The sequence below is a fragment of the Dama dama genome, chromosome 30, assembly GCF_033118175.1.
Source record: "Dama dama isolate Ldn47 chromosome 30, ASM3311817v1, whole genome shotgun sequence".
Classification (NCBI taxonomy): Eukaryota; Metazoa; Chordata; class Mammalia; order Artiodactyla; family Cervidae; genus Dama; species Dama dama.
The window spans coordinates 15,862,284-15,874,678 of NC_083710.1; the positions used below are offsets into that span (position 1 = coordinate 15,862,284).

The 12,395-nt window shown below is 39.7% G+C and overlaps 1 protein-coding gene across 1 annotated transcript in view; it reads right to left on the reverse strand.

Annotated features, from left to right (window-relative positions):
* VWA8 (von Willebrand factor A domain containing 8) overlaps nt 1-12,395 on the reverse strand; it is a 367,266-nt gene that overhangs the window by 146,136 nt on the left and 208,735 nt on the right. The window contains exons 29-30 of the mRNA XM_061133632.1: nt 8,488-8,687; nt 541-651 (exon numbers count right to left, since the gene is read on the reverse strand). Coding sequence (XP_060989615.1) covers nt 541-651; nt 8,488-8,687 — 311 coding nt within the window. The remainder of the gene's footprint in view (nt 1-540; nt 652-8,487; nt 8,688-12,395) is intronic.

Genomic DNA, 12,395 nt, shown 5'->3' on the forward strand with positions numbered 1-12,395 from the left:
TGCTGTCCAGGGCAGAGGGTAAGTCTGGTTTTATATCCATTACGTTTTTCTGAATGGCAGAATAGATTTCCTGGGGTTGGCCAAAATGTTTAATTACTAGTTTATTAAGCTAAAACATTTATTTATCTTGTAAATACTACCAGATGCTGCACTCAAAGGTTCATTACATAAATCCAAAACATAAACACAGAACTGGAAAGCAGGTTAAAGTGCCGGCATGATTAGGGATTTATCATGAATATCACGGCATGATTAGGGATTTATCATGAATATCACGCTCAAATGGCTCATGATGTCCTATGATTATTAGTTCAAATGTTCCTGCAATGGATACAAAAAGAACACTGATACTTACATTTACATGTATCCATGTCTACCTGCTTGTATCATATTAAAATTCACAAGTGCCTAATAAAAGAATTCTTTTGTGCATTATAGCAAACAAAAGGTGCTGCAAGGGAGGGGCAGGCATGCATTTTTACAGTTAGAAAGCTACAGAAAATCCTTGGCAATTTGCTGGGCAGGCTGGGTATTCCTTACAGCTTCCTCCTTGTTCCACCAGGAAGTTTTCTTCATTGTAAATTCTTCTGAAGGCAGGATGAGACGGCGAAGGGCTTGGCTAGTGGGATCCAGCAACAGGATGACATTGCTCTGGAAATAAAGAGAATAGTTTTTTTATTTTTAAAGCAGCAGTCTCTTGGCAGCCTGGAAATAAAGGGTATTTAGTGATAAATAAACCAAAGGTAAGATGGCAATACTGAAATATTTAAACGACTCCATAAAAACACTAAGTGATTTTCCCTAATACAGAATTTAAAGTCTTCCATGGTTTAATAAGGATATTTCTAATTATGTAAGGCAGACTTCCTTCTTTGTAGATTTTACCTTAAACCATGCCCTTGTAAATATAGGCCAGGTTTAACCATGGCTCTGCTTTATTATGTATTAAGGAGGAAATTAAGACATTTGATCATTTTTAAAAGTCTGTTTACTTTTGTCAAAATTACACTTAAAGAATGTGCAGTTAAACCAACACAGCACTGTAAAACAACTATCTTCCAATTAAAATTTTTTTAAAAGTAAATTACAAAAAAAAAAATGTTGAAAAACTCTCTTACACTATGCATTCAATTGTCTGATGATGAGAGGGGCTATGCTGTTAGTTGTTTGGCCTGAGGAATCACGGTGCTGGAGAAGACTTCTGAGAGTCCCTTGGACAGCAAACGGTCAATCCTAACGGAAATCAACCTTGAATATTCTTTGGAAGGACTGATACTGAAGCTGAAGCTCCAATACTTTGGCCACCTGATGCGAAGAGCTGACTCATTTGAAAAGACCCTGATACTGGGAAAGATTGAAGGCAGGAGGAGAAGACAGAGGATGAGATGGTTTGATGGCATCACTGACTCAATGGACACGAGTCTGAGCAAACTCGGGGAGATAGTAAAGGACGGGGAAGCCTGGTGTGCTGCAGTCCAGGGAGTCACAAAGAGTCAGACACAACTTAGCGACTGAAAAACACACTGTGCATAACTGAATCTCATTTGTTCTTTTCACAAACGCAGGTTCAACTCAGAAAACATGTACATGATATAAAGACAGATTAGCAAGAAAATATCAAGGACCCCAAGAACCAAGCTGGTAATGAGTATTTCTTCATCTTGTCATTCACTGAGCTTGGGAACTTTTATAGCTCGTGCTATGATAACATACTGACAAGAGATTGCTCCAGCAGCATTCATCACAGTTATGCAAATGAAGTAATAATCTCTCAGAAATTAGGAGGATTTTTTCAAGAAAAAAAACTAAAAAAAATTAACAGACATTAAAATAAGTGAATAGAAACACATGAAATAAGAACTTAAAATTTAGAAAGCCAGAAAAGATTGAATATTTTAAAGCAATGTAAAGAAGTTGGGTTTTCAGTTAAAATTTAAAGACATTTGAAGTTCAGACTAACAGGTTTACAAAAAGGCACCAGAAAATTGTTTGTCAGGCCTCATTGTTATATAATTGTCTTTTTTTCTCTCTTATTTTGGTTCATTTTGTTTTGTCTTATTAAGATTTGGGGCTCCTTCAGTTATACTAACCCTTATGAACTTTTCATTTTAAGAACTTTCTTTGCGGAAAATAAAATCACAAAGCATCCAAAGAATTACTATACATTTTGTAAAATATATACAAAATATGAAAAGTCTGCTCATTTCTTCCATAACATTTGTTTGTTGTTGTTCAGTCACTATGTCTGACTCTCTGCGGCCCCATGGACTGCAGCACACCAGGCTTTCCTGTCCTCCACTATCTCTGGGAGCGTCCCCAAACTCGTGTCCATTGAGTCAGTGATGCCATCCAACTTATCTTTAAAGGAGAAAGAAGAATACAAGGATGAATAATCATTACTTTTGCCCTTTATTACATAATCTAATTAGAGAGGAAATAAAAGGAAATGTAAATAGATTAACGATTCATCTGCAAATCTGAGACCTCATAGTGTGGTTTCAATTTATTTTACTAGCCAATTTTACTGAAATGCACAAGAATTAAAGTAGTAGTTGTACTGAAGTTTCCTTTATTCCACATACTCCAAATATTGGCTGTATTACAAAAATTCTAAGCAAGTTGACAAAGCTTAAAGTTTTCCTTATAAAGAAACTTAGAATGCATCATTCTGTATAATATGCAATTCTCCATCACACCTCCATTACACGTGTGTGTTACAATGGAACTCTGCTCAATGTTACATGGTATCCTGGATGGGTGAGGGGTTTGGGGGAGAAAGGATACATGTGTACGTATGGCTGAGTCCCCTCACTGTTCACCTGAAACCATGACAACGTTGTTTGTTAATCAGCTATACCCCAATACAAAATAAAAAGCTTATTTTTTTAAAAAAAGAATGTGCATCAGTAATATTCTTTTTTAAAATCAACATATCATATAAGAAGCACCATTCCTGGCATTTGAAAGTTTGAATATGATAAAAATCTCAAGGGAAATCCTTAAAGTTTTCCTTAAGAAGTTGTACTAATAAGTTAAAAATTTTCAGTCTCTATTCTAGACTAAGTCTTTTTTTGAGTTAGTATTTTTTAAAGAAGAAAATTTCTCTTATGATAAATATGTACAACATTAACACAAATTGCTAGCACTTAAGCAATTTGGATAATATTAACTTTTATGAGCAACAGAAAGTCCTAAAAATAATGTTTGATTCCAATATGATTAAGTAGAAGAATAAGCAGATGATTAAACAGATGTGGTTACGCACAAAAATTAGTAAAGTTTTGCATTTTTCTTCCTTTTTAGGGTCTAGTACTTCTGAAGTGAACTGAAAAACTGGATTTTTCTAAGTAACAGAAAACATACCTTTATATGTGTGTGTATATATACATATGTTTCCAGCCAATGCTGTATTTAGAATTAGTTCTAGAAGCAATTGGCAACATGAAGGCGTTCTGCTGCTCCATCCTTTTAGATGTTAATGGTTTCCTTCTGTAAATGACTAATGATATATTCTGTCTGAGTTTAAAAATAGAATTTTGCGTCACACATGAGTACATGTAACTGTGGTTTTGGCACTCCTTCCAGGGGGCAGGGTGGAGAAGCGAGTGAGCGATTTTATTATGTTTGTATTTGACTGGGAGAAAAGTAACCTCTGGATGACCTCCATGTCCTAAAGCCTGAAATTCTAAACTTTGTACAGATGTAATAAGTAATCTCATGGGGGGGGGGGGGGTAGGGAGGAGGGAGGAGGCTTTATTTTTAGGCATGGCAAAGTTTCCCTTTCCTCACTTAAGATTTTATTTTAGCAAGGAATTTTTGAACAACTTCTTAAACTAACCAGCGAAATGCATCTGTTGCCAAGCTCTATAAAGACAAGGGATAGATGAATCAATGGAAGTACCTCTTTACAATATTTCAGCCCCCTTGTCAGCTAGGGCAGAATGGGGAAGAAGGAAATGAAGGCAGCCCACTCATTTTTTCATTAGATCAGAATTATTCATCATTTGTTAAATTTTACAGTTACACACTGTTCATTTGGAATTAAGGAGGGCTTAATACTCTAGTGCGGACATAACATAAAACAGACAGAGGACAGGTAGACAGAAAATCCTGGTAAGCCATGTGAGTCTGCTCAGGGCGTTGAGGTAACCTGGAAAATCGCTGAAACTGGTCAATGGGCAAAAGTCAGGCAGCATGCAAGAATGCCAGGAGGGAAAGTGTGGGTTTATACAAAAAACACACTGTCTTCGATGAAAGTCATTATACATGAGCAGGGAACTGATCCACAATGTCACCAAATCATTGGATCTTTTGAGAAGACAAACTACTTCCTGAGAACCTGGAAATCTCATACTTTTAGAACTGGTATCTGTAAATTTGACAGTTTGCCTGACAGTTGAAAATTTGGCAAGATTTTTTGAAAAAATACTCCAAAATCAGACTTCTATTTAAATTTGATTGGTTCACTTAATCAAAAATCACCAAGATATCATGTGCTTTTTATGAGAGTTTCCTCTGGCTGTAGAAATCAATTCAATGGCATTGACATTTTGTTGGAACTCTACAAAGTAAAACCCTTTCCAATGGGATGGACACAAGCTTTTCTAAGCAAGAGCTGGACATTTGTATATTCTGCTTCTAGGAGAAAGTAAAGTGAAAAAAATTGTGAAAACCAGAAAAAAACTGATTAACTCAGAATTTATGATAATTGTTGAGTCCTGCCACAGGTGCAGGACCTTGCAGCAAGGCCACAGACGCGGAGAACCAAGGACACCTCGCAGCTGACTGAGCCCCTCTGTAACGGTTGCTAAAAGCTCCTGTCACCACTGACAAGCTTCCTGACTCCCAATCAGGCAAAGACGCCCACTCCAGTAAGCACCCCATAGTGCCCCAACCAATCACCTATGGCCAACGGTCCAGGAGGAATTTTCTTTGTCCTGAGGCTATAAAAATTGGCTATTAACCCACGAAAACTGACTCTCTCTGGTCTATCAGGCAGTCAGCCCACTGTGCTTGCAGTACCCACATTGTATCTGCTCGCTAATAAACTCACTCCCTTCTGAAATGCTCTGGGTCTGGAAATTCTTTTCCAACCTGTGCTTGGACTGCCTCAACAGTAATTACTTGGGCAAAGCCTAAAGTTGAAGTTGACTTACTTAACTCAGTGAAAGACTGAAAGGTTATTTATGAGATTTTTTTATTCTTGATTAGAAACAGTCTAAAAGCACTGTTCTGGGTAACACTTTACTCTTATAGTATCTTAAAATACTTAACAAGTAAAAACATTGCATTTTTTCAATATTTTCCTATGATGGATAACTTTTAAAAACTCACTCTCAGCAGTGAGTGAGAGCATGGACAAAATTAACGTAATTCTGGTGGCGTCAATCCAGTTTGGCTTGAACTTCTGTTCCACCATGTGTTTACTGGGTAAGTTATTTACGCTCTCTGAGCCTCAGTTTTCTCACCTGTAAATATTGATAAAGCTACCCCACTGAGCCTCTGGAAGAATAACGTGAATAACATATGTAATCTTTTCCTTGACACATCTGTCAGCATTTAATCATTGATCTTCCTCCTTGAGATATTCATCACTTGGCTTCTGAAATACCACACCCTGGTTTATTCATCTCCACCACTGGATACTCATCTTCAGTTCCCCTTGGTTGATTCCTCCTCCTTTCCCCGATTTCTTAATATTTCATTGCTCCAGGGCTTAGAGCTTAGACTTCTCTCTCTCTCTTTTTTTTTAAGACTTCTCTTTTCTACCCACATTCCATTCCCTTAGTCATCACTTTCAGTTTCATGATTTAAATAACATTTATACTCCAGTGACTTCCCAATTTATGCTTCCTGTTCTCCATTAAACAGCAGAATCTTCTACTTGGCTTTGTTATAGGCATCTTGAATTGAATCACACATCTAATTTTTCCTCCCAAATCAATTCCTTCCTCATCTCAGTTCATGGCAGGTCTACCCTTTTCGTTGCTCAAGCCTTAAATCTTAAAGTTGACCTTAGTTTCTACTCTGTCACTTCATGTGTCTGATCTGTTAGGAAATCCTGTTAGTCGCACCTTCAAAATATATACAGAATCCATCATCACTGATGATTTCCAAACTTGGGTGATCTCTTGCTTGAATCATTGTAAAAATGTAAAAATTGTAAAATGTAAAAAAAAAAAGTAAAATTAGTTTCCTTCGTTTTGCCTTTGTACCTGTATAAAGCTAGAGAAATCCCTAGGGATTTAGAAATCCCTAAAATATATGTCAGATCTAGCTGTTCCTCTGCTTGAAGCCCTCTAAGACCTTCTTCCCCTCCCCTCACAGGCAGCGCAGAACCTTAGAATGATTCATAAGGCTCTACACCTCTGCCTCCCCACCCTCCACCATGGTCCCGCCCCAGCTCACTGGGGGACTTCTTTGGCCTCGCCTCTTTATACTCTGGCCCTCATTCAATCTTCCCCACCACACTTCTTTAAAGCTGCAAAGGCATATTCCAGTCTCTGGGCCTTTGAATTTATAATTCCCTTTCCCTGGGAACTCTCTGCTTCCCAGTATCTCTTCTCTCCCTCAACGCTGTCAACTCTACTTAAATATCACTTTCTCAGGCAGGCGATCCCTGGCCCGCCCTGCTTTAAGTGGCAGTCTTCCTTCTGTTTCACTCTCCCTTGCTTCTCATCGTCTAATTTAAGTTGTGATTATTTATTTCGCTTATTGTCTATCTTTCTGCACCAGAATACAAGCTTCTCAGAACAAGGACTTTTGCTTTGTTTATGGAAGTATCCCTAAGAGTAAGCACATGATACTTATTTGATGAATGAATGATATGCTTAGAATACTATTTGGTGGGCTTTGCTGGTGGCTCAGTGGTAAAGAATCTGCCTGCACTGCAGCAGACACGGGAGACATGGGTTCGATCCTTGGGTTGGAAAGATTCCTTGGGTTGGGAAGAAGGAAATGGCAACCCACTCCAGTATTCTTGTCTGGAGAATCCCAGGGATAGAGGAGCCTGGAAGGCTACAGTCCATAGGGTCACAGAGTCAGAAACAAATAAAATGACTGAACATACACACACACACACACACACACACACACACACACACACAATTTGGTAGCTACCAGGTGGGTAACAGGTCTATAAAAACATTGCACTCCTTTCTATTGGAGAGTATAGATTAACTTTGTGTAGTCACTAAGTTGTGTCCTTCTTGACATTATGAGTGCCCTTTTTGACTTTATGATGGGATTAGTGCCCTCACAAAAGACACATGGATGCGATCCCCGCTTCTTCTGCCATGTGAGATCACAGGGAAAAGACAGCTGTCTAGGAAGTAGGTTTTCACCAGATCCCGAACCTGCAGTCACCTGGGTCTTGGCCTCACCAGGCTGCAGAACTGTGAGAAGTAAATGCCTGCTGTTGATAAGCTGCCTTGTCTATGGTACCTACATTACAGCAGTCAAAACAGATTAAGAGGGCGGTCTCCAACCTTTTGGGCATCAGGGTCCAGTTTTGTGGAAGACCATTCTTTCATGCATGGGTGATGGGAAGGATGTTTTCAGGATGATTCAAGCATGTTACATTTACTGTGCACTTTATTTCTTTTATTATTACATCAGCTCCACCTCAGATCATCAGGCATTAGATCCTGGAGGTTGGAGACCCCTGGACTAAGACAATTCCATTCAGTATAGTTACACAGCTGTCTCCACATAAAGAATGCCATTAGGGTTTCAGATAACATGTCATCTCCTAAGCGGAGCTATGTTAGCACTCTTGAGTACTATTCATTCTTCCAGCTCCTCCCACCCTACCCCCATCTTTCCCTAGGACATTTTTTCTTGTTGTTGTTTAGTCGCTAAATTGTGTCTGACTCTCTTGGGATCCCATGAACTGTACAGCAGTTATCACTGCTTGAAATTGGCATATTTATTTGTTGGCTTACTTGCTGTCTGTCTCCCCAAAGAGAAGGCAAACTCCATAACCATGAACTGCTGCTGCTGTTGCTTCATTTCCTCAGCGTGTAGATTCTGTGTAACCCCATGGACTACAGTCCACCAGGCTCCTCTGTCCACGGCATTCTCCAGGCAAGAATACTGGAGTGGGTTGCCATGCCCTCCTCCAGGGGGTCTTTCCGACCCAGGGATTGAACCCCCATCTCTTATGTCTCCTGAGTTGCAGGCGGATTCTTTACTGCTGAGCCACCAAGAAAGCCCCCAACAATGAACTATCCAGCCTCAAATGTCATTAGTCTGAGATTAGGAAACCCTCACTCAACATTTTTCAAAGATTAAAGCCCACGTTGAAGTCCCCCAGAGAGGAAGGCGTTAGCCTGCCTTGTGGTAATGATAACATACAACTCCTGACTCCTTCCTGCAGCCCTTCTCCTCAGTCTTTATGAAAGCACACATTCTTAGTGATAGGCTGGAAAACATTCCTGCCTGTCCCTCACGTAAGTCACTCTTGGTATAGTGAGGCCACGTCGTTACCTGCTGCTCATGGAGAACCACTTGACCCTTTAGGGGATTTCCCAATGGTGCCACCGTCACAAATGGATGCCAGATTCCACTGGCCGTTCTCGGGAAGATGTCGAAAAGGTCCACAAAGTGGCCGCTTTTCCCAGTCATATTCATAAAGTATAAGGACACGGGATTGCATGCAACTACATACAGAGTATTTTCCTCATTTTCTGAAATGATAAAAAAAAAGAGAGAGAGAGTTAATTCTATTCTGCAGTAGATTTTCTGACTGGTCCAAAAAGGTCTGGTGAAAACTGAATCATAAGACAGCATACAATCAGAACTCAGCAGATGACCTGCACACGGATTGGTCAAAGAGCACTGGGAGAAGCAGTTTCACACCTGCTCTAAGTGTTTTGGAGATGGGAATGGCAACCTACTCCAGTATTCTTGCCTGGAGAATCCCAGGGACAGAGGAGCCTAGTGGGCTACAGTCCATGGAATTGCAAAGAGTAGGATACAACTGAGTGACTAACACCTTCTTCTTTCTAGATGTATTAATAGATGAGACCATGCCTATCTACTCCAGGAAGTAAGTATCTATTTGTTCCCCAAAGAATTCCATAACATCTCACAGTAACACCATTAAATATTTAACACTCCTCAATGTCAGGAAACTCTTCCTTCTATGAAAGTATTTTGTGCTTCAGTAAAAGTCTGTTTCCTCTTATTTTATTATTGGCTCAGATGGATAACAGCTGGTCAACATCTTCCGTCTGCTAATCTGGTATTTCCCAGTTTACTAGATCTTTAGGCTTTTCAAGTAAATAACTATTTCCATTTTTTGATTCTTAGCTCTATGGATCTTATTTTCCAAATTATCTTTTTTCATATTTGTGTATTTTTATTATTACAAAACCTGTCTTTTCAGTCAAGTACTTGATCAGGTCCCTTTTCTGAATTCTATTTCAGTGCTTCTTCAACTTCCAAGTGTGTGTGAATCACCTGGGGATCTAATGAAAGTGCAGATTCTGACTCAGGGGCTCTGGAGTAGGGTTTCAGACTCTGCCTTTCCAGTGAGCTCCCAGGAAATGTCACTGCTCTAGGCTTGAGGCAGGGGTTCTGGGGTGGGGTTTCACTCTGCCTTTCCAATGAACACCCAGGAAATGTCACTGCTCTAGGCTTGAGGCAGGGGCTCTGGGGTGGGGTTTCACTCTGCCTTTCCAATGAGCTCCCAGGAAATGTCACTGCTGTTGGCTTGAGGGCGTCCCTTTGAGTAGCCAGGTTCTGGACTGTTAACCATAATCTCTATTTCCGGGCACCCCAAAGCAAGGGATTAAGCTGCTTCTGTATAATAATCACTATTAATATCACTCATCATCTAGGTGTCTATTTACAGTGGTCATATCTTCTGAACCCAAAACTAAGGTATAAGCTATGATAATGAGATATGTGGGACTATGCTGGAAATTTCAGGAAAAAAATATAGTGTGTATGTGTGTGTGTATGATGTGTTCACATAAAGACCAAATATATATAAAGATAAATTAAACAAATAAGCTAACATTGATAAGAAACACAAGTCAGTAGAAGATCAGAGAAAGGCATTATTTAGGAGACACTGTGAACTATGTACGTACTACAGTTCCAAATATCAGAATCACATAACTTACAATTTAAGAATGTTTTTAATGTGTCTATCAGCACAAATAAATTCAATTCAACATTTATTGAGCAACTTTGTACACAGCATAGGGAATTAGGAAATATAATAAAAGTATTAATAGAAATATACTTCATAAACATCAATTGTCCTCTCTTGCAGCATTAAGTACTGTTTGGTCTCTGGCTCAAACGTATCTATCTATCTAACTAACTGATTCTAAGAGAACCAAGAAAATCTTCTTTTCTCTCCCAAATACAAAATAGGCAAGAAAAAAAAAAAAGAGAGAGAGATTCGAAGAAACAACACAAAGGCCCAGTTTGCAAATGTGGACAACACTGAAACAGAGGGTTAAATTTCGTGAGGGACAGCAAATGAGTTTCACTTTTAAGGACCAGTTCTGACTGCCTGGCTGTGGCTGCCTGGAATGCTGAGTTGAGAAGAACTGTGAGACTGTGACAAGGTTTAACGACCCCTGTCACTGACATGAGGCAGAGGTTCACAGCATACTTATTTACAATCTCTAAAAATTAGACAAGGACCAAAGTTCAAACTATCGGTAAGATCTATACGCATTCTCTACTCATGTACATTCTGTGGATGTTTGTTCCTAACTTTAGCTATGTTGAGTAAAAATATGTGCTTCTAAAATGTACAGGGTTTTTGTGGGTTAAATTAAGTGAGGGACTGGTGTTGCTATTAAGACATTTTCAGTTCAGTTCAGTTCAGTCGCTTGGTTGTGTCCAACTCTTTGCAACCCCATGGACTGCAGCATGCCAGGCCTCCCTGTCCACCATCAGCTCTCTGAGTTTACCCAAACTCATGTCCATCGAGTCGGTGATGCCATCCAACCATCTCATCCTCTGTTGTCCCCTTCTCCTCCTGCCTTCAATCTTTCCCAGCATCAGGGTCTTTTCCAATGAGTCATTTCTCTGCATTAGGTAGCCAAAGTATTGGAGTTTCAGCTTCAACATCAGTCCTTCCAATGAACACCCAGGACTGATTTCCCTTAGGATGGACTGGTTGGATCTCTTTGCAGTCCAAGGGACTCTCAAGAGTCTTCCCCAACACCACAGTCCAAAAGCTCAATTCTTTGGCACTCAGCTTTCTTTATAGTCCAACTCTCACATCCATACATGACTAGTGGAAAAACCATAGCTTTGACTAGTTGGACCTTTGTTGGCAAAGTAATCTCTCTGCTTTTTAATATGCTTTCTAGGTTGGTCATAACTTTCCTTCCAAGGAGTAAGAGTCTTTTCATTTCATGGCTGTAGTCACCATCTGCAGTGATTTTGGAGCCCCCCAAACTAAAGTCTGTCGTTGTTTCCACTGTTTTCCCATCTACTTGCCAGGAAGTGATGGGACTGGATGCCATGATCTTAGTTTTCTCAATGTTGAGTTTTAAGCCAACTTCTTTACTCTCCTCTTTCACCTTCATCTAGAGGCTCTTTAGTTCTTCTTCACTTTCTACATTCATATTATTCTCTACATAATAGGGCTTCCCTGATGGCTTAGCCAGTAAAGAATTCACTTGCAGTGCAGGAGACTGGAGTTCGATCCCTGCATGAGGAAGATCCCCTGGAGAAAGAAATGGCAACCCACTCCAGTATTCTTGTCTAGAGAACTCCATGGACAGAGGAGACTGGTGGGTCACATATGACCATGGGGTCACAAAGAGTCAGACATGACTAAGTGATGAATAAACCCAACACACAGGGAATGTAAAATATCTTAACAGGAACACCAGTCTGTTACCAACAAAAACCCTGTACATTTAAAAGCACATATTTTTACTCAACATAGCTGATTTTAGGAACAAAGATTGATAGAATGTACACAAACAAAAGCTTGCTTCCTAATTTTTGCCTGAATAATCCCCATTGTAGATAAGTTAGTGACTCTCTCCCTTCCCCCTGTCATCACTTCTGTTGATATCACCTTAGTAACTGCCATCAATTGAAAACTTCTGCCAAAAAGTACCCAGGACACACTGCATGAATCAGTAGGTAATGGCAACAGTCCAGAGATGCAGATGCCAAAAATTCACATCCTTTATTTGCCGTTCTTTACAATGAGAGGTCTAATGACTGTAAATCCTCCAACCCTGCTTTCAGAATACATATAATCACCAAACTGGAATCCCAGCCAAAAAAAATCCAATGTTTTTCCTTTTTCTTTCCCCCTTCTATTTTTAGCATGAGCCCGGGTGAGTTTAACTTTGTGCTACAATGGTAATGAGAAACAGACATGCATATAAACTCAGCCATGCTTACGT